The 22,024-nt window shown below is 52.0% G+C and overlaps 1 protein-coding gene across 1 annotated transcript in view; it reads right to left on the reverse strand.

Annotated features, from left to right (window-relative positions):
* The window catches only part of Vac14 (VAC14 component of PIKFYVE complex), a 103,722-nt gene that overhangs the window by 19,082 nt on the left and 62,616 nt on the right, over window positions 1–22,024 (reverse strand). Inside the window, 1 exon segment of the mRNA XM_015496103.2 lies at window positions 21,657–21,789. Within this exon segment, the coding sequence (XP_015351589.1) occupies window positions 21,657–21,789 (133 nt within the window).

The raw sequence follows: 22,024 nt of genomic DNA on the forward strand, positions 1-22,024 counted from the left end.
CATTTCCTTTCTATACTGGCTAGCAGTGGATATCCAGGTCCCTTGCACAACCCCAAGGGGGCATGGGAGTTCTAGGAGATGCTGGGGGTCTCCCACCAATCCCAGTGTGCAACCTAACATGGAGGGGAGAGAATGCAGAAGCCCACAGCCCTTCCCACCACAGAAGGCATACTGTCTGCAATGTCCGGCCCAACAGCTGGGCTCCTTCAGGAATTTAAAGAGCAAGTAGCTTTTGGGTTAGCAGAACCCTAGGGTGGGAGAGGAAGGAGAGGCTTCCCCTATGAGGTTCTGAAAGCCCTCGAGTTTCAATGTGTCCTGCCCCTCCCCCTTGCTCCCTTCCCTTCCAACTCTCTGCTTCCCAAGTATGAAAATTGTAAATCTGTTTTATTTATTTCAATCAATCCTCGGCAGTGTGCCCCTCAGGGCAAAGGCAGCCATGGTAACCTGCCAACTCATGCCTTAAAAATTCATCGTGTTTAATGCAGTCGATGTGTCTGATACACTTAAAAGTTTCTTGGGGGCGGGGGTGGGTGGAGGGGGAGGAAGAGGAGACATGAGGGCTTGTTTTTCTGGGTCTTGCTGGGAGTTGGTGGAATGGGATGGATGATTGGGAAGAGGCGAGGAAGAAAGGGGCCTTTTGTCCTCTCAGCTGTCTGTCCCTCTGTTCAAGAGCAGCTACTGCCAGGCTGGGGGTGGTGATATCACAGTACCTGGGAGGGATCATATAGAGACTTTCAGGGAAGGTCCCATCAGGGCAGGAATGCTGTAGAAAACCAGATGCCCTCACTGAGATGGCCAGGTCATTCTGGGCTTGGGCTTTGCTCTAGGGACTAAGCTGAGAACAGGGAAGAGCATGAGAGGTGACTTCTGCCTCCTCTACTGCCCAGGGGGGCAGCTGGCAGCTCTCCCTGACATGGGTAGGGCTCCCCTCTCCAGGACAGAATTCATCTTCTCTCTGGCCCAGGGACTTGCTGGGCTGTATTTTCCATGTGCTCTTATTACTTGACCTGGCCCGTTCCCTGCTGCCTGTCCATAGACAGGCACTTCTCGAGCCCCCACTGGACCTGCACACATCCTTCTTGGGAGAAACCTCGCCCTTTCCTGCCTCCTGGTAGCTGGTGCCCATCATCCCCTTCTGAAAGTTGTAACTGCCCCTCACCCTGGCCCATCCTTGGCTTATACAGTGATCTTCCACAGGAGCTGGACCCCCGTGCAAGTGGGGAGATGTGCACTTGTGGAACAGAAAATTAATGGCCAGGAAGGGACAAGGTGGCTTGGTTACCTTAGACATGGAATTTGGCTTATATGCAGAGCTGTAGGCAAAGGGACCTAGGAAGTCAGGTGAATTCTGAAAATGATAATCGGGGATTCCGTGAGGTTTTGGTTGATGTACTTTCAGAAGCTGCAAGGAGGTCCTTGGAGGGAACTTGGCAGGAGTCTTCCCTGAGTGAGTGTGACTTGGTTCGACCCCACATTCAGATACTCCAGAATACGGCTGGGTGCAGTAAGACAGCCCGATTGTGGAATCAGAGCACAGCCCTGTGCTGGAGGCGCTAAAGCTGGGCCAGAGGACCCTGTGGCTCAGCCCAGATATGGTCTTGGTGCTAGAGAAAGAGACAATGCAGGGAGGACAAGGCTGGTGAGCAGACAGTGTGGGCGGGGGCTACTGTCCCCCAGGCTGAGAACCCTTGGTATGGCCTCTCTGTGTTTAAGTTTCATCTTTTGAACCCTGAGAGCAAATGAAAATAAAGAAATGGTCCACTACCGGAAACCCTGTTGTCTTCACGCTGATCAACTCCAAGAAGCGCTGAGATGGCCAGGGTCTGGGACAGGACAGCTCCTGCCTTCGATGCCCAGGGATTTCCTTTGCTGGAATCACCACTTCCTTCCTAACAGTGCCCACAGATGAGACAGTTGTGGGGCAGGTTCTCTACATTAGATACATCGTGTATGTTAAATCCTTTCAATGGGAATGTGACCAAAGCGTAGATCAGGGGCCTTGTCCAGGCCACATCAGGTCTCTGCCCCAGCACTTCATTTCTTAGCTGCTAAAGCTTCAGCACATCTCCACGTTGAGACTCTAACCCAGTTAGGGGCAACTTTCCATCGGTATCACTGGGACCCTCTTTCTTTCTTTCTTTTCTTTTTTTTTTGCAGTATCCAATCCAGGACCTGGTACATTCTAGGCAAGAGCTCCACAACTGATCTACATCCCCAGGCCCACCAGGGCCTTCTGATCTATCAGAGCCTGTTCTTTCAGAAGCTCGCTAGGGCTCCCGGGCGGCATATCTGCAAACCAATTCCTACCCCACCCTCCACCTTGGGGCCACGTCTGTAAGTGACAGGCACTGACCACACCTGGCCAGGACAGTGCTGGCCTGTTATTCACACTTAGTTCTGTCCTGCTGGGGTGATGGCTTGTCTCCAAGGGAACGAGAGGGAAGCAGGGCCTGGAAAATGCATCCACAACTCACAGCCAGGACCTAAATTCAGACTTGGGGGAGGAGTCAATGGGCATGACTTCAACAGCAGGTTCCCAGAGGGACTGGGATGTAGCTCAGCAGTAGAGCACTTGCCTAGCACGCACTGGGCTCTGTGTTCCATTCACAGCACCACAAATACACACAAAAACCCTCCCACCAGCAGCTTCTCAGAAACCTCTGTTACGGTGGCAGCTTCTGAGTGTGGGTCCCAGGTCAGCTGCCTCCCAAAGTCCAGGGCAGGGGGGATTTTAATATAATGACTCCTGGTGCCCAGGGAGACATGTTAAAGCTGTTGCTGTGAATCCAGGGCTGATACTGCCAGGGAAACAGCACCCCTGAGCCCCAACTGCCTGGAGTCTCCTTGGTGACTGTTAGAGAGCCACTGATGTAATCGCTCTCTCCCTCTGAAACCCTCTGGGCTCCGGCCCTCCTAAGCAGGATTTCCTCCTGAGGATGTACTAAGCCTCCCCTGCGGAGGTGGCCCTGCCTGTGAAGAGGCCGCCACAGCCTGGTATGCTGCTTCCTGGCCCCAGACGTGCCCACCATCCATGCCCCTGCCACCTTCCAGCCAGGCTCATGTGCTCCACCCCCTCATGGGACAGAAGAACCTGAAGCCTAGGACTGGTCTGAGAACACACAGTTAGGGACATAGTGGGGTCAGAGCTCAGGTCCCCGACTCAGAATTCATGTTCCTATTAGGTCAGATGGTCCCACATGGAGACCTATCTTCAGAGGGTCACAGATATCCCCTCCCTAGGCTAATCCCTCCTTCTATCCATCCAAGGGCCCCCATAACTAAGCTTGAAGGTCCAGGGGCAGAGATGCCTCCCCACCCCTGCATGTGACCTCACGATGGCTCCTCAGTTAAATTCTGTCTTAGGACAGGGAAGAAAGAAGCACATTTGTAACTCTGCTGCTCCCCTCTTCAAACTACAGGGGTGGCCTTCTGGGACAGGAGGCAAGTGAGTGCCCAGAGTTCAGAGAGTGCCGAAGGGCTGCACCATTATACTCTCGAATGCTGGGTATCCCCAGCCCCACAGTCTTCCTGTTAACACACTGTTCTGTTCACATTTTCCTTTATTTCACCCAATTATTCCCACATTAGTCCCTTTCTTCCAGGCCAAGGGATCACCCCCTGCTGCTGTTTATACAACCACAAACAGACGGGCGGTATCCCTTCCACTGCAGTCAGAGTGGAGCCCCATGTGGAGGCCTTGTCGGGGCACCCTCCTTTCCCTCTGCCCTTACAGCATGAGCCCAACTGTGTCCTGATGGCTGTGGGTCCTGGCTGATCACAGGGATCCTCTGATAGCTCATATTCCATGGCGACCTTTTAGGATTTAATGTGCTCAGAAGTGGTTCCAAGCAGGGGCTGTCATTTTGATTCTGGTGATACCTCCCAGCGGAGTCACCATCTCTGGTCCTGTCAGTGTCCTCATCTACCCAGAAAGCTGCACACTTACCCTCCAGGATCAGGAGGGCCCCTCAAGCCAGGGTCATTCCTTAGTTGAGGGACCGCTGAACCTGGGGTTTGTGAATCACCTAAGGACTCCTGGAGACACCAGGACTGCACAGAGGCCCCACCTCTAGGTGTGGGTGCTCCGCGTTCTTAAGCTTCTGGGATAGGTCTGAGAACTGCTGCCACAAATTGCCTCACCAGAGCCGAGAGCTCCACGTGCTGGCAGTGTCACTCTGGGTGGAAACGAGGGGATTTTACGAGCAGTTTCAGAGGCTGTGTAGCAACAAAGCCTGGGCTCGGCCCTGGGGCAGTGGGAGACCCCGGATGCCCGCCTTCTCATCCCGCCTTCTCCTTACCTCCCTGGACCTGCTGTCCTGGTTTCCGCCTGCCACTGCACCCTCTGCTTCCCTCCTGTCCCTGCCTGCTGAGCACAGCCCTGCTCCTCCACACACAAAGAAAACCAGACCAACTTGCAGACAAGACCCACGTTGTGTCCAGGACTCTTTCTGGCACCCACATGCAGGCAGTGGCTTCCTTTGGTGGCCTCAGAACTGGTCTCACCTCTCACAGCAACAGCCTCCCTGGGGAAGGAAGCTCGGCTTGCCTGCTGCTGCGCCAGGCACCTGCCATCCTGCTTCCTTGGTCACACAGCACATACACACAACACGACAGGCACCGGATTAGAAGCTAGAATGATGGGGCTTTTCTGGTCCTCACATTTTAGTCTGAGGTTTTGTGAAATTTTATGAACTGAGATGGTTTTCTGCAGCTCTTTACAAGTGCCTGCTTAAAGGGCACAGAGATAAGAGCAGAAAACAGAAGGGCTAGTTAACACTAATGCCCACCACCGGCAACAAAGAGCGGCTCCCGGAGTGGCGGCTCTGCAGTCTCCTGGAACACTGGTAAAACGCACAGGGTCTGGCAGGGCTGGGAGGACGGCAGAGCCACAGCAGATGTGCAGGGACAAATGCAGCACGGAGGGGACCCTTTCAAGTATTCGCAGCGGCTTCAGGTATTCTTATTTGTACCCTCCCCCACTGCCTGCCAGAAGACGGAAAAATTCCTTTTGTGATCAGTCATTTTCAGGGAATTTTAAGATGCATGAAATAGGCTTTTCGTCCACATGTTCCTTGCCAGCCCAGGAAATCTTCACGGGATTAAACGTGTGAGAATGAGAAAAAGCCCCAGGCGTGCAGCGTCCTTGGAAGTCTCCACAGAGGAAAAGTCCCAGGACTTGGTTACAGACCAGACCCCCCCCAGCAGAGGACAGGGACTGGCTGCCCTCTACCTAGGACTTCGCCTTTGCCCCCCTGAGCAGCCTGGGCAGTCACACACAGAGAAACATGGGGCACTGGAACCATCAGGCTTAGTGATGATCTACATGATGGGGGAGAGTGCTCCTGAGCCACTGTGCCACTGTGCTCCAGCCCAGAGAGCAGAGCGCAGGGACCAGGTGAGGTCAGGATCCACAAGCCAGGAAAGGGTGCAGGCAAGGCAGACTGTCGAGCAACCCTGAGACCAGAATCCACTATGGAAAACCACAACCGAACCAAGCCCCATGTTTATAAATGCACAGAGAAAGTTTTGGAGGGAAATTCATGAAGCCAATGACAGAGGCTCCTTTTGGAGAGGAGATGGTAGTAAAGGGTCTTTCGCAAGCTATGCTGTATTTTTCTATTACTTCAATTCTTATTTTATATGTTTTCAATACTTTTAAGCATTAAAAAGAAAGTATTTAGAATCCTATATGTTTGAGACTGTCCTGGACTCCTTAGTGGAAACTGTCAGTGGCACAGCCCCAGAGCAGGGCCTGGAGAAAGTGGTGCCACTTGAGAGAGCCCTGAGAGGGCGGTGGGACTCTAGCAGCTCTTCCCTCTCCAGAGAGGGGCTGCTGCGGATTTAACAATGGAAACATGCATTTTACAAATGAGAGGATCAACAGCCGGGAAATGATATTTTTAGCTACTGTGGCTCTTTGCTTCAAAGGCGTATGTTTCATCTAGAACCAGGCAAACCTCCTACAAAGTCTGCCTGTTTGCAAGGAGTGATTAGCATAATACGAGTAGGAAAGAAGGCCTGGCTCCACTCGGAGGCAGGAGTGCCTACTACAGGGAGGCCTTCTCTTGAAATAGAACCACCAGATGAGGAACGTCTTATCAATGGAGATGAAGCTTCACTTGGAGCAGAAACACTGCCTTACACGCTGGCCTGGCTACTGCAAATGCAGCTGCCACTTGCATACAGTGGGATCTGAGGGTCTCAATGACCACAGCTCTACCCTGGAAGGCTGCCCTTCCGGGTGCCATTTAAATATCACCTTTGTCTCATGCAACTGTCCTCTTCCAAAGGGTCTTGGGCTGCCTGTACAGAAGTCCTCTCTGAGGGGTAGGACAGGGCCAAGTCAAGGGTAAGCAGGAGGGATAGACAGCAGGTGGGGGCAATTACAGGATGCGGTCATAGGTGGTGACATCCCAGGGAGATTTCACCTCCAAGGTCATATTACTGTGGGAAGGATGGTGCTGCCCCTCAGAGCTGCTGCAGGCACTCCCACCAGCCGGCCAGGCCTCTCCTCTCCTGGCTGCATGCTTGGCCTGTGGGAGCATCTTTTGATGGTTGCTGTTTCCTGCCTGGACACTGTCAGCTGGCTGGGAAGGACTTGGGGTCGTGCACATATGAAGAGAGGCACGGACTCTCCTCATAACACCACATGAATGAAACAAAGGTGCGACCTTCCAAGACTGTAACTGCAGATACTCATCTCCCGGTAGCAGTGGAGACAGATAACACCCGGCAGCTGTTCCACAAGCCTTCCTTTTGCCTGTCACACCAGGTCAGGGGCACCATACTAAGGGGGCTTGCCACAGGGGTTGGGGCTGTGGGGTGCTGGGAGCAGAGAGTGGCGGTTGCCTTCTATTTTAAGTATATCTGGCAGGAATGAGAAGAGACTGGAAGGACCAGTCATTTCTCCATCACCTCTCCCCCTCAGTGCTCCCTCCAGAGGAAAGAACACAGATAGGTCTTCCTGCAGAGGGTCAGGAAACCAGGAAATGCTTGCAGACGGGGTGCACAGCTGAAGATCTGAGAAAGCAATTACCGTGCTACCGGGGGGCCTGCGAGAAGCAGAAGGAGCTGGACTGGGGCAGTCACTCAGGCTGCAAGGGCGGGAAGGAAGGAGGGGAACTCCAGGTCCTGCCAACTATTGTGGCCAGGGCTTCCAACAGAGGTGGGTGGGGGTCTCCTGCAGGAAAAGGGGAGGCTGGCCTTTGTCCATCAGGAAAAGAAGGGCTCATCTCATAGGAAGGAAAAACTGACTCTTCTCAGGACAAATGAGTGGATGAGGAAGGCTGGCTGGATTCACAGGCCCTGGGAGTAAACTGACTAAAGCCAGCAAAGAAGAGCCAAGAGTATGTGCCCAGGTCAGGGACGTCCGGGGCATAGAGGAGGTTTTAAAGTTAGTTCAGATAATTTGCTTATACTGTCTGTCCCAGGAGCATGAATGTTCCAGAATGATGTGGTGGCAAGATCCCTTGTCAAGCGAGCTGCTTGAGCAAGCTCCTTAAAGAACCTTTGCTGTTGTACGAGGCTAATGGCAGGGCAAGGGGTGCATGGCCGCAGCTATCACAGAGAATGAGTGGTCTCACCTTCCCTCTTCCCTGCGACCCTCTCCTGGTGGGCCCTGGCCCTCTTTCACTTACACAAACTGGAAGTTCTGGGAGCCCATAGGGCACTGAGCTTAGGAGCCAGTCACCTCAGGCATGGCCTTGTGCACACCACGCCACCCCCAAGGCTCTGGCATGGCTGCACACCAGCAGCTTCTGTCAGGGACTTGGGCACCCCACGAGTGGGGTTTTGTGAACCTGCTCAGGCCCTTCAGTGGCTCACTGGGTACCACAGAGCTGCTCGTGAGGCAGCTAAGGGCCTGATCTGTTCCCGACTGCTGGGCTCCCTTGCCTTCCAGATACTCAAGTCCCATAGACTTGGGAACCAGCCTCTGGACTCCTGAGCAGATGGCTAGCAGGACCACAAACACTTCCTTTTCCTTGCCCCTAGCTAGCGCTTACTGCTCTTTCATGGCTCAGCTTAGACATCCATCTCTTTCCAGAAGCTTTCTTGGACCCCTCTATTGGACTGGGCACCTCACCCCCACCCCATCTGCTTCTACAGAGCATCAACACACTGCAGTGTTACCAACTAAGCCTGGAGGGCAGGACCTAGCTCTGCCCACTGTGGTGTCCCCACTGGTGGTCACTGGGTTTGACACTGGCAGTCACACGGGACAGATCTGCTCAGTGACAAATAGCCACTTGGGGCTCTCTACGCCAGCACAGCAGCAGGGCTGTCCTGGGTGCCAGGGCGAGACTCTTCTCCACGCTTATAGGGGAGGGGGCTGAGCTCTTGCTCCTGGCGTTCTACTCTCAGATGCGAGGCTCTTGCCCGGCCTGACAGCTGTGGCCTAATTTCCAGGGCTATCACCGGGCTCCTTATTTTTACCCACTTGGTATTTTTCATTGCCGATGCATGGGGGATGGTAAGGGACTGGAGGTGGGGGAGGGTGTATACGAGAGGAAGACACAAATGTTGTGGGGCCAGGGCAGGTTGTGTGGTGTGGAATGTGCCAGGCAGGAAAGGGGTGAGGGTAGGCATGGGAACGTGGAGGAACCAAATGTTATTATTTTTTTTTCTTAAATTAAACCACAACAAACAACACCCCAAATCCCACCCCTTGCTTTTCCTCGGTAAGCATTTTCGACAAGGTCACAAATGCACTGGCTCTATAGATTTTTGGCTCCAAACCACATTTCAGGCAGCCTTTAAGAGCCAGTTCTTGGCGTAGCTTCAGCAGAGCCTGAGGAGAGGGAAAACTAGGGCACTTTTATGCTTTGAGAAAACATCAGATCCAGGTCACAGCTTCCTGGCTCCACTGAGCTGTGGGGCACCCCCTTCCACAGCCTGAACCTGAGCACCCCTCACTCCCAGACTGGCATTTCCTTCAGGGCAGGAATCACAACACTGGGTCACATGTTTCTTTTTTACTTGTCACCTGTCCGCCTATCCCACTGAACTGCCACCTTTGTGCCAGCAGGAGCCACCGCTCTCAGTCCCTCTGTGTGTCCTGGCTGGCGTGGGGCCCAGCCCATCCCAGGCCTCCAGAGCATTCACGGAATGGACAGCTGTGTCTAGGGAATATCTGCCCCCTGGCTAGGTGAGCTCCTTCATATAAACTCCCTGGCACTCCACCTGCCTCTAAGATGCTCCCACCACACTCAAAAGACCTCCTCTCAGGATTGTGGAGGCTAGGCCCGGGTTGGTCCAGGCCATGACTCCATGCAAAGGTGGAAATGGAGAGTAGTTACTGGAAAAAGAGCCTCAATTTCCTCCTATGCTTAAGGACCTGATCCCGAAGGACCCTTTTGGCCATTGTCTGTCTGTCTGAAAAACTCTCCTGGTCTCTCTTCAGTGATGGCCCCATGGTTACCATCTGGGTGCACACATGTGGAGAGGGGACATAGAATGGGTCCTGCTGGGAGGTGCTGGCTGCATCCACCCCTAACTCCACACATGACAAGGGAAGATGCTTGGACCATCCTGCCAAGCACGGAAGCAGCCTATGGGGGGGATTAGCTAGGAGGACCATGGGATTCCTCTCATGCTGCCCATACCCACTGGCCATGTCCTCCCTGTCTGCTCTCATGTGGTCTCTGGGAAGGTCGCTGGACCATCTGTACCACTTCACCCTTCTCTATCCTCCTATAGCCACCGTGATAGGCCTGGAGTTGGGATGTTGAGAGAACAGGAGTGAGCCATCCTGCCACACAGTGGGTGGCCTGAGCAAGAATGTGGCTGACACAAGAGGAAGAGGAGCCAGCTGTGGAGTGGGGAAAGGGAGACCCAGTCGTGAGGACAGGAGGTGAACTCTAGCCTTGCTTGGACTTGGGAGTTTTTAATGGGCCATGCCTGCCTCTGTCTGTATACTACCTTTATTATTTTTTTAATGTGACACTGATAATTGGTTTTCTGTCATGCACCACTCAGAACTGGTCAGCTCTGCCCAAGGGCAGAGTTAGTTAAGTGGGGAGCAGGTACAGAGGATGGGAGCATGCCAGGGTTCAGACTCCATTTAATGAGGACTCAGTGGCTCAAGAGCTCTCTCTCTCTGTTAAAACAGAAGAAGGTGTGTCAGCCCTGAACGCCTGCTTCCTGGCAGCCGAGGCAGCGAGGATGCCAAGCTCAGTTCTGTGACCATATCCATCTCTGGGCCCCCTCTCAGCTTGTCACTTATGCTCCTACTGCAGTCACCATCGTGGTGGCTGCCCCTGACACATCCCAGTTACCCCGCACCAGCCTCTCCGCTAGGCATTTCCCATGTCATGTCACTTAATCCTTGCAGAGAGCAGGGCCAGGTAGTGACTGCTTCATTTTGCACTTAAGCAGGATTTGTTCTCAGGGGTGGTGGGGGTTTGGCTCAGTGGCCAACTGGCTGCCAGCATGCACAAGGCCCTGGGTTTGATCCCCAGCACTGCCACAAAAGAAGCTACAGTGTGTGTTTAACATATACAAGGCCCTGAGTTTGACCCCAAAAAGTGTGTAGAAAGAAAACTGTGCTCAGGAAGGCAGCCATGTTGGGGACCTCTTCTGCTTAGCATCTCATAGCAAGAGCAGCCTCTTTGATTCAGAGAGCTGTTGGTCCCTACTAGGTTTGGGAACTGTTAAAGCTGCCACTTGAGTTCTGCAGTCCTGTCCCTGTCACTGCTGTTCCCACCAGGGACACATGACCCTGTCTGGGTCAATCAGAGCCTCCTCCTGGAATATGACCTACAGAGATGTGATGGCCAAGTGATATGGTGGCCATGTCTCTGTGATTCTGAAGAGACACATTAGGTGGTTTTTAAGGCCTTATCCAGAGCTAAGAAATAACACCTCTGAGTTTTAGGCAGATCATCCTCAGTGTGCAACCACTGGGAATGCATAGTAAACACCCACCAGACCTCAGACTGCACTAAAAAATCAAAGGACAGCTTGCCTTTGCTGGCATGGTGGCTCATGCTACTCTGGAGGCTGAGGCTGGATGATCACCTGAGCCTAGGAGTTTGTGACCAACCTGGGCAACAGAGTGGGACCCTGACTCAAAAGCAAACAAACAACAAAGGACACCATTAAGTGGGAGTGGGAAGGCCCGCCACAGGGTAGGAAAAGATAAGAGCAGTATGTGCAGCCAGAAAAAACTCAAACCCAAAATATACAAATCAGTAAGAAAAACATGAAAAACCCCACGGGCAACAGGTTTGTCATAAGAGGCTATCCAAAAGGCAAATCAGCTATGAAAAGTTGTGCAACTTCATTAATCTTCAGGAAAATGTGAATTAAAACTATCTGCCTAATGGAAAAGCTACAATCAAAGACTGATGTGCCAACTATTTGCAAGGACAAGAAGCAGCTGGAGCCCTGCTACACTGCTGATGGGACTGAAATTGGGACAAGCACTCTGGGTAGTATCTCCCAAAGTCACAAATTTATGTCTACTCATCATTTCTGCAATTCCTAGGTATATAACTAGCAGAAATGTGTACATATTTATACCAAGAGATGCAAGATCATAGCATTATGGTGCCAGACTAAAAATAACCCCCATGTCCATCAATACTGGAACAGGTAGCTAAACCCTGGCATCTTCTTCACACAGTGAAATCCTCTACGGAAACGCGAACTACTGCTTTGTCAACACACAGGAATCTCAGAGACCTAATGGGTATCAAAAGAAGGCAGGCTTTGCCAAAGAGCACAAACTGATTCCATTTATGTTAAGTTCAAAACCAGGTACCAACAAACCCAGAAGTCCTGGAAGTCAGGATGGAGCTATTTGGGGAGCAGCAGGAGGCTGATACCTGGAGACGTGATACCTCTTGGTGCTGGGAATGCTCCATTTCTTGGTCTGAGCCTACTCCATGGGTGTTAACAGGAGAAATTAGTGGAGCTGTAGGGCACTTGGGATGTGCACACTTCTAACAGTACATTGTTCTTTAAATTTTTATTCATAAAAGGCTCAGGGCACAGAGAGTAAGGTTGCTACCCCACCCTGACCAGAAGAGATAAGGTTGATTGGCAGCACTGATGCAGAATGGTAAAAGAAAGGGAGGTGGCTTTTACCAGAGATACGGCAAAACCACACTGACATCAAACCAGAACTTCTGGGAGCATGGTGGCAGCAGGAAGGGCTGAGAGTCCTTGAGTGTGGACAACTGCTCTTCCTTCCCAGGGGAAAGATTGGGTATGCAAACAGCAGTATGGAGTCAGAAGGGCCTGCCGCAGGCCCTGAGTTTACTTGAGAAGGCTGAAGGTGAAATGGAGACACAGTGGGGCTGGGGCCCGTGGTGCTCCTTCTGAGGGAGAGGAGAAAGAGACAAAGCTTAGCCCTTGAGGAAGCAGTTCCTGAAAGGCAGGAGTGAAAGATCAGGCTCAAAACATGCCTCACAGGACCCTTGATGGAGGACAAGAGAAAAATGAGAGCTGACAACGTGGAGGATACGAGCAGCTGTGCTGAGCCAGGAGGAAACAAATCACTCTGGAGGAAGGAGGGGGTGAGGCCTGTCCTCCTGAGCAGCAGTCAAACGGAGAGAGCACTCACTGTCAGTTTACAAGGGAGGTCCAAGATTATGCTGGCTAAACAGAGACCGGAAATGGGCTGGGACAGTGGATGGGCCAGAGTATGGAGGAGTTCAGGGCTTCGATGGAAGACAGGAAGAGCAAAGAGAGGCACTCAGCATTCCTACTGCCTGAAAGGGTGGCAGCCAATGGCAGCCATGGGCAGCAGGGAGAAGAGGTCTCTGTGGGGACTGTCAAAAGAGAGCAGTTTCTTTCTGAACGAGGGTCCTGGCTGCCAGATGTGGGGCCCTGCTCCAGTATGGAAACCTGGAGATATGGGCTCTCGTCTCAGAGAGGGCAACAGCCACTGTACCTCTCTGAGAAGGACAACATGAACTTGTAGGGTCTTTCAGCCTGGATTCTGGGCAGGTGGACCCTGGTACTGCTTCTCAGCAGGATAGGTGTTATAGTCTGGATATGAGGTGTTCCCCAGAAGCTCTGGTGTCAATGTAGGAATGTTCAGAGGTGAAACAATTAGGTTATGAGAGCTGTAACCTAATCAGTCCATGCTAGTTTGGAAGAGGTGGGTCACTGGGGGTGTATTCTGGGAGGGTTCAGTGTCCCTGCAGCCTCTTCCCCTTTCTCTTTCTGCTTCTTGGCCACCATAAAAGCAACAATGCTCCTCCACCATGCCCTTTGGCCAACATGGAGGCCTTGCCTTGGGCTCAGACAATGCAGTGGCTTATTATGTGAACCTATGAAACCATGAGACAAAATAAACTTTTCTTCCTCTCAGTTTTTTTTTTGGCACTGGGGATTAAACTCAGGGACGCTCAACCACTGAGCCATATCCCCAACCCTATGCACTCACAGCAGATGCTTCCCACTATATCTGTCCTGCTCCCTTCTCACACCCAAGACTAAGGTCCTGACAGAGGAAACCTCAGCTCTGGGTTCTCTGTGTGGCTACAGAGAACTGCTACAGATCCCAAGATTAGGGTGAGGGAGGTGGAAGCAAATGCTCCATCGGTACCAGGGCATTCAAAAGACGTGACAATAGTGACAAAAGTCACAGAGCAAAGCCTCCGTTCTCCTGAGTGCTGAAGCAGAAAACTTCTATAGAAAGTTCCACTGTCTACTCCAGATCCCAAGCGCCTCCTTGGTGGGCCATCCCATCCTGGGTTATGAAGAGGCATTTGGCCTATCCAGTACCCTTCCCTGTGACTTCCACTGTGGTTGCCATCTGAGGTAGAATTCAGCACTCTGGTTCACCCAAGCCAGGCCCCTCCACAGGTCACTATCACCAGTGCTCCAAGATAGGAACCCTCCTTGTATGCAGAAGGGGCAGTTGGTCTGGAGGGCTTTCCACAAATGCATGTGACAGAAACCCTTGTATTTTTCTGAAGTCAGGGGCCAGGGTGTGGGGGTTTTGTGACCTCTGTGACTATCTGCTGAAAGCAACCACTTGAGGGGTGAGAAGGGAGGACCTCATGGGGGGGTCTCTAAGGGCACTGCTGAGAAAACTATGCTGACATGATACCAGAATTGAAGAAAGAGCTTCCTGAGAAATACACTGTACAATGGATGGACAGGATACTCTCTGCAGCTGTCCTTCCAGAAGGAGGTATCAAGCACTTGGAAACTCAGGACACCCATTTGTCTTCTTGGCTCTGACAGACGCAGCCCTATCCCAAGGAGGCAGAAGGATGGAAAACAACTTCTAGAGGCCAATTCCAAACCTGCTGCTAGTTTCTTAAAAAGAGACTACATTATGATACACTTTAGCTACTTGCTAATTCCTCAAGCTGTCTGAGTTACCAATGTTAAAACTTTCCAAGTTTCCTGGCATCCTTAGGTAAAGTATAAACAGTCATATCCAGGGAGTGCTGCAGGTTCCATCTGGAAACAAACTCCAAGCTTCATAAAGAAATTTGTTATCAAGTTCTCAGCTCCTGACAATCACCCCCCTGGCCCTGCCAGCAGCCTGAGCTATGGGCTGGGGGGACTGATGCCTCTTAGATGTGTAGACTACAAAGTAAGTGCTCTAAGTGGGAGGCTGGAAAGAGGCCAAGCAGGTGCCAGCATCCATGTTGCGAAGAATCCAATACTGCATATCCATGGGGTGTGTGTGGGGTCCACATTGAGCACTCTCCCACTAACCCAAAGCCAAGCCCTCCCCTCAATGCACAGGAGCTCCTGCAAACAGGAAAACAGCGGGCTTAGGCGGAGCTTGGCTGCTTGGGCTGTGGTGACAGGGGTCACTCTGAAGGACATGGCCTTTCCCTGCCACGCTCACCTTGGTCTCTAACATCCCACAGTCCTGCTCAAAGTAAATGAATGCTTGAAACACAGGACGCTGCCCTTTGAAGCTCCCAGGCTTCCAAAGCACACTGTGCAGGACTCCCTCTGGCTAGCACTCCACTCCTCCCATGAGGCCCCAGGAGGACCTAATTAATCCCAGCCTGGCCTAACGAGGCCCATCACATGTGGTTTCTATTTTCCAGAAGAAAAGACAGGGAGTGCCAGTGTGTGCACTGATGTGGGGACTGCTTGGAGGAGGCAGAGCAAAGCCAGCGACCTGCCCAGGGCCCTCAGCCCTCCCTGGTCAATGAAGAGCAGGAGGGCCCCATCTCAGATGGCATGGCGAAGTGATAGATGTTAGTCCTCTGGATTGGAGATAATGGCCATGCAGACTGGGTCAGGGTCCCTTTATTTCACCCCTTGTATCTTTTACCTTGGAGGGCAGGCCCTTTTCTCCTGGGAAGTCCTTCCAGCATGTCATCAGGGCCTTCAGGGCCTCCTGCCATTCACATTCGCACAGCGTTGCCTCCAATTAGCAGACAGGAAGCCCAGGGCTGGTTGTAAAATGGCTACTGCTCATGTTCCCCCTTGCTGCCTTGCATCGAAACAAAAGCCCCCAGCCCTTGCGTCTGGGGTGGGGGCAAGGCTGGGGAAAGTTCCAGAAGATTCATGCAAGAAGCTGGGCAGACACCTTAATTAAAACCGGCAGGAAGAGAGGTTTCTTCCAAGAGGGAAGTAAGACATTCCTAGGAAGAATTCCTCTAGCTCCATTCAATGTCCTGTTTCCTTTCCTTAGCTGGGGACCCAATCAATAAGGCTGCAAACTAATAAAAGATCAAAAACCCAGATGCATTCTGGGTAGAAATCAGGGCTTCTTCTAGCAGGCAAATTCAGGTTAGTGTGTGTTTGCCACAGCAATTTACTCTGAGCAATGAATGCAGAGGAAGAGAGCTGGACCTCTCAGACACTCTTTGTGAGCTGGGGCCCAGGGGCAAAGCAAGCTTTTCTGAAAGGCTGATTTAACCAGGCCCCAGGTCTGGACACTTAACTCCATTTTGCCTTCCATTAGTATTAGCACAATAGGTTTTAGGTGGGCTGGCCAATGCCCTGGTCAGGTGAGGTGGAGCGTTCAAAGACTCACAGGCTGAAGGCGGTGTCCCCAGGAAAAGGGACTCCAGAGCCTGGAAAGCCTGGGAGGATTCCAGGGTGTGAGGAGGACGTTAGCCCACATGGGCTGCAGAAGGTCCAAGGCCAGCAAAGTGGAACTTCCCAATTATGGCATGAAAGGGCTGCTTCTCTGAGGCCCTCCTTCCTAGTCCCTGCAATTACAAATAAGACCAGTTCCTACTGGCTGCCCTGCTCGCCACCCACCTCAGTGGCCAGGCAACTCCCTGCTCCTCCTTGTCCTCTTCTTCCCAACATAAGGGCTCTTATGCGAACCCAGGACATTGGCAGGGTAGTATGAGTACAACCATGTATTAAGGATTGTGTGAATACTTGTGGAATGGGAGAGGCTGCCATGCCTATCTGCACCAGAGGGGAGACAGCAGGACCTGAATGAACCAGAAACCTTATCTCTGGGTTTCTCTGGGTTGGGGTTTCAGGAAGGAAGTCCCATGACCTCCTCCTCTTTCCCACTTGGGCCCCAGCTCTCCCTCTCCGGATGCCTGCCTCATCTTAGGAGTGCACCTTTCCCTGGGAGTGTGCTCGGGACTCATCTACCATCAACTGGGCCAGCAGGGTCGCAGCCCTCGCATTCACAGCACACAGTGCTTGTTAAAAATGAAAGCATTCTCTGGCAAAGTGCTCTTTGCAAGGCAGCAGGGAGGAAGAGGAGGGGAAGAATGCACAGTTGATGAAGCCAAGGGACGCTGGCCAGAGGGCCGCGTTGGCAGGCAGAGTGGAGTGTCTTCAGACTCACTACTTCCCCGCACAGAAGCAGGCTTGTAAAGATCACAGCTGCTGGGTTACGCCGGAGTTCATATCACAGCTTATCAAAGAGGCTGGGTTTTCTCCCTCCTCTCCTTTTCTCCTGGGTATAAGTGGGGTGGTTCACAGGCAGACAAGGCCTGGGCTTGTTCTGCCGGCATTAGCATGGAGGGTGGGAAGAGGCTGGAGGAGGGCAATGCACACCAACACCTACTTTGGGCAGAGTTGGTTTAGCAGGGCTGGGAAGGGTGCTGGTGGGTGCCTGGGTCCTGGGGCAGCAGAGCTGACTCTCAGTGCAGAAGGTCCAATAATCTTACTCTCTCATGTGGGTCTGGTTTTCTCTCCCTACAGACCACAAGGGGAGGTAGAGGCCATGGTGTGTCAGAGGCTGGACAACAGCGCCCGCCCTTCATCAAACACTGCCAGCACTGGGGCTGGAACCGCACTGATCTTTCTTAAGCCTCCTGCAAAATAACAAGGTAGCCACCATTATCATCTCTATTTCTTGAACACAGCAGGAAGGCCTTGGAAATAGGTCACATGGCTACAGAAGGGAGGAACTGGGGTTTGACTCCGGAAACCATACACTTTCTTCCTCAGGCTACGAGGGGCTCTTGGGCAGGAGTGGGGGTGCAGCACCAGCCTCCTCACAGTACTCTGTTCCACATGTCCCATCTTCCCCCAATCGTGGGCATGGCCTCAACTACCTGTATGCAGCCCAGGGAGGGCCTGGAACTGGAGCAGGTTTCCAGGGTCTCAGAGGTATGGGCTTTTTTTTTTTTTTTACATGCATCTAAACTGTTGTGACGGCTAAATAAAGAGGCCATGTGGACAGAGGGATGTCCAGCTCACTAAGGTCTAGGGGGTTTGGGTGTCCTATCCCTGGCTCCACACTGAGGTACAGCCTGGGAAAGCTGTGTGGGGAGAGGAGATGCTCTCAGTTCCTGAGGGAAATCATACAACTCTCTCAATGCCAAGAACCTCCCCAGATATGGGTCTTCCAAGAGCTGTGGACATTTGTCCTTCTGCAGATGGCAGCCACTCCTGGGCCCTGTGCTAAACACATTACTGCGCAAGTAACAGCTTCTAACTTGTTTGCTGGAAAATTACTCTGCTCTTTCTCTGTTCAATCTTGGTGGGTGAGTGGAGCAAACTAACAGCTATAGGAGAGGGTTGAGAGACCATTTACTTCATTCTTTATCAGGCCTGTGGCTTCACTGAAGCACTTGGCATGTACCGTCAGTATACCCCCTTTTAAAGCCATCAGCAAAGGACATGAAACGGAGAAGCAAGACAGCAGGCTGACACCTCCAGAGCTCTACCTGCCTCAACCTCACCGAAGGGCCTAGCCCCTGCAGGACCACAAAAAGAGGAGACAGGGGGCTCATGTCTGTGAGGCTTCCTCTGCCTCCAATGCTGGACTGTGTGCCCTGGGAGTCCACACTGGGTGCCCAAGACAGAATCCAGGAGCTGGTCATCAGTGGCAGGCATGCTGGCTTAGCAGGTAGCAGTCCCCGGGCCAGCCTGGCTCTCTAAGGAATGTGAGGCAGGTGGCTGTCAGCAGTAACACATACTGACTGCTGGGGGCTGCTTTTGGGGGATGGCAAACTAGACAGCTGGGGTAAAGGCCTAGGAGAGACCCAGTCCTTTGTGAGGGACTCAGCTGCAAGGTTCCACCTGTCTTGGACCACTGGATTCTTTGTGCTAAAGTGCCAGGGCTAAGAGACCCTCTGTGCTTGTGCTAGAGTGTCAGTGAGGCCTGACTGGAGATCAGTGTTGATGCTTTCTGAACATAGTCCCTGAGGGGTCTGAGCCATGAACAGTCAGTGACGGCCATGCTGGATACACCGAGCCCCTAGAAGAACAAGGAGGAAGGGCCCATTGGCCTTGGTCCCAGGGAGTCCTGGCATGCAGCTGTTCAGGGCCCCCTGAGGCACCAGACTCTGCCATCTCCCACAGAGGGACAAAGTGGTGGTTGCTGAATTATTAGCAGAGTACAGGAGTTTGCAGCCCAGCTCCAAGCGAGCCCAGTTGACACACTGGCTTCTCTCCTTTTCCCTTTTGCAAAGAGGATTCCCATCAGCCCCCAAACCTTGTTGCCTTGGAATCTGCAAATGGGAACATGGCAGTGGTCTGGCCATTAGCTTCATGGAGCCTGGGGCCCCAAGTGTGTGTGTGGGGGAGGATGCCCAGTAATGTCCATATTACCTGCAGCTCTGCTCTTGTGGTTTTGGGGTGCTGGTTACCACCCTGAGCTCCCCATTCACACACTTCTGATGGTATATGAGGCCAGGATGGGTGGAAAAACCCAGACCAGCCCTGTCCCCAAAGAGGAAGCTGGCTGCACCTGCCTTCTTCAAAGGTCTCTCTCTCTTACTTGGTTCCCTGAAAGTCTGCCAGACACTCTGCAGTGTGGAAAACCACAGAAAATTAACTGTCACTTATGTGGGAACAGACAGCCGTTTTTTGGTGGCAGGATCTTTCATATCACATCTAAAGTGATATGATATCCCCATCCAAATGTGGGGATAGAATAACTGTGGACTTCTTCTTTTGGCCAAGAAGGTTAAGAATACATTTCTGTCTCTCTGTAACAATGGTTCTTGATCAGGGTGATTTTATTCCCCAGGGGATATTTGGCAATGTTTGGAGACTAGTTTTTGAGGGGGCAGTGCTGTGGATTGAACCCAGGGCCTTGAGCATGCTAGGCAAGTACTCTACCATTGGGCTATACCCCCACCTTTTGGACATTTTTAATCATCCCAACTGGGTGGGGGCAGGTGCTACCAGCTTCCAGTGGATAGAGGTCAGGGATGCTGCTAAATGTCATACAGTACACAGGATGGTCCCTACCACAAAGAACTACCTGGCTCCAAATGCCCACAGTGCTGAGGTTGAGAATCCCTGCTTTAGAAGAGCTCAGAGAACAAAGGGCGATGACAGGGACATCCTTTGTGTGGGGTGGAGACCATCAGAAGCCCCTTCCTCCTGCTGTGGTCCTACCATTCTTCTTTTAGTCCCCTTCAGGAATCACTTCTTTGGCTCCATCCCCAGGGTGCCCTCAGCTCCACACGAGGTCCCTGACTAGCCTGAGGTTCTCCTTCTCCCGGCAGGCAAACTTCTCCATCAGGTTTCTCCTGGCCCCTCCATTTCTTGTCTCCCACTCCTTAGCTCATCCATAGCCGAGGAGGCTCCTGGGCCATCTCCCGGAAGATGCTCTTTGGGCCTCATCTTCCCTTCCTGCCTCATCAGCCCCCTCTTTCCCCTGCTTCCTGCTGCCCTTCTGGCCCTTCCTCTCAGCTTCTGGTTCTGGTTTCTCCTCCTTTCCCCGCCATTACATACTGAAGCTTCTTAGGGCTCAGTCTCAGACTCCTTCCCTTCTCACTTGGCCTCCTCTTACTCCTGCAAGTAAAAGCTCCACAAAGCCAGAACCATCTAGAACAGTACTTTGCACAGGGTTGGTATTCAGGAAATATCTGCTGACTATGTCATCAATTTCCAGTCGACCTTGGGTCTAGGTCTCCCTTTGGAGAACCAGGTGCATTAAATTGCTTCTTCAATATCTTTCTTTTGATGTTCCCAAAGCAATTCAAACTCAAACATGTCATGACCCTCCTTGCTCACTGGTACTCTCCTGAGGCTCCCACCTCAGACACTGGCAGTGCCATCCAGCGGTTCACACCAGGGACCTGCATGTTAGTCCTGACACTTTGCCCTTGCTCCCTCCTGCAATCAGTCCCCAGTCAATCACATATGCTCCTTACTGCATTGCCTACTGCTTTCTGTTGCCTGACAAGTTGTCACAGTCTCATTTGGACAATAGCTTCCCAAGTGGTTTCCATCCATCTTGGTCCTTCCAGACCCTTCTCCCCAGCAACAAGGCAATCTTTCAAGTCAGAGAGCTGGTCACATCTCTCCTCTGTCCTTTCCCTGGCTTCCCACTGATGTTTGGGTGACATCCCTAATCCTTGGTATGGCCTACAAGGCTAGGTCCCCATCCCCCTTGCTGTCTGGCTTACAGCAAAATGAGCTCCCTTGTGCACTTCCTGTGCAGGCTGGGCTTCTGTTAGCCCTGACCAAACTCCCTTACCCTTGGGACTGTATTAGTGTAGTCTGCTCCCCAAGTGTCCTGGACCATTTTACATTTTAATAACTCCACCATACCAGGGTTCTGGGTGTTGGTCAGGAGGAAAGCCCAGGAATCTTTTTAAAGATTCTTCAGTGTTCTGACATGCAGGGCTGAGAACCACTGCTACAGAGCATCCAGGGACATTTGGACTGTTCTCTACCTGGTTTGGTTGGAGAGCCTGGAGGAATTTGTGCCCCTAATTTAGCTTTCAATAGCCTGAAGTTCACTGGGTCACTTCTTGTGACCCTGCTCTTTGAAGCTGAATGTGAGACGAAGGGAATCCCAGTCATGCAGCCAGTGATGACAGTTCTTGGCTAGTGACAACAGTTCTCAAGGCCTGAGCCCCTGGGGCTGGAACCCTGACTGTCCTGGGCTAGGATCAGATGACTCAAGAACCTGGCTCCACCAATCCGGCCAAATCCCATATTGGTGGCTGGGCTGCCAGCACAGCCGTGTGTCATGTTCCATCTGGCTCACCTATTTTCCTTTCCAAAGACTGACAACGGCATTGAGGGAGAAGATATTTAACTTAAAGAGAAAACAGCATCTTGACAAGCAAAAACTTAATTTGTTTTCTTTTCTTTTTTTTTAAAGAAATGTCAGTGATGACCTGCCTGATTGTCAGTGGTACCAGTAACAAAGCATAAAGGAAACCTTTGTTTCTTTTAAGAACACACATAAAGGACAGGAAAGGAAGGAGAGAGAAGGAAGAGGTGGCTGCTTTGACATCTCAAAATGCAAAGCCTGTGGGGAGGAGAAGGCAGGCAGGGCTGACCTGATGATGAAAGGGCCTCTGACCTCCAGGAGCTTCCGTTCACTGCTGAACCTCTGGAGAAGGTTGATCATGAACTTATAAAAGTAGGAGTTCATGGTGGGAGTGGAAGGAGAACATTCTAAGCCTTTGGTACCTGTAGAGAAAGGGACAGAGCCAGGGTTTATTCTGATAATGTGTTCACAGGGTGATGAGTCTCATACAGAATACAAATAATTGCAAATGCCCCAAAGGGAGTGGATGGGGGGGCTGTCTGTGTGTAACAAGATGAGAGAAAATCTCCAATCAAGGGGCCACAGATTGTCAGAAAAAGGAAAGGACCAAAGGAATTTGAATAAGACATATCTTTGCTTCCTGCAAAATGTACCCAT

The sequence above is a fragment of the Marmota marmota genome, unplaced genomic scaffold, assembly GCF_001458135.2.
Source record: "Marmota marmota marmota unplaced genomic scaffold, marMar, whole genome shotgun sequence".
NCBI classification, from domain to species: Eukaryota; Metazoa; Chordata; class Mammalia; order Rodentia; family Sciuridae; genus Marmota; species Marmota marmota.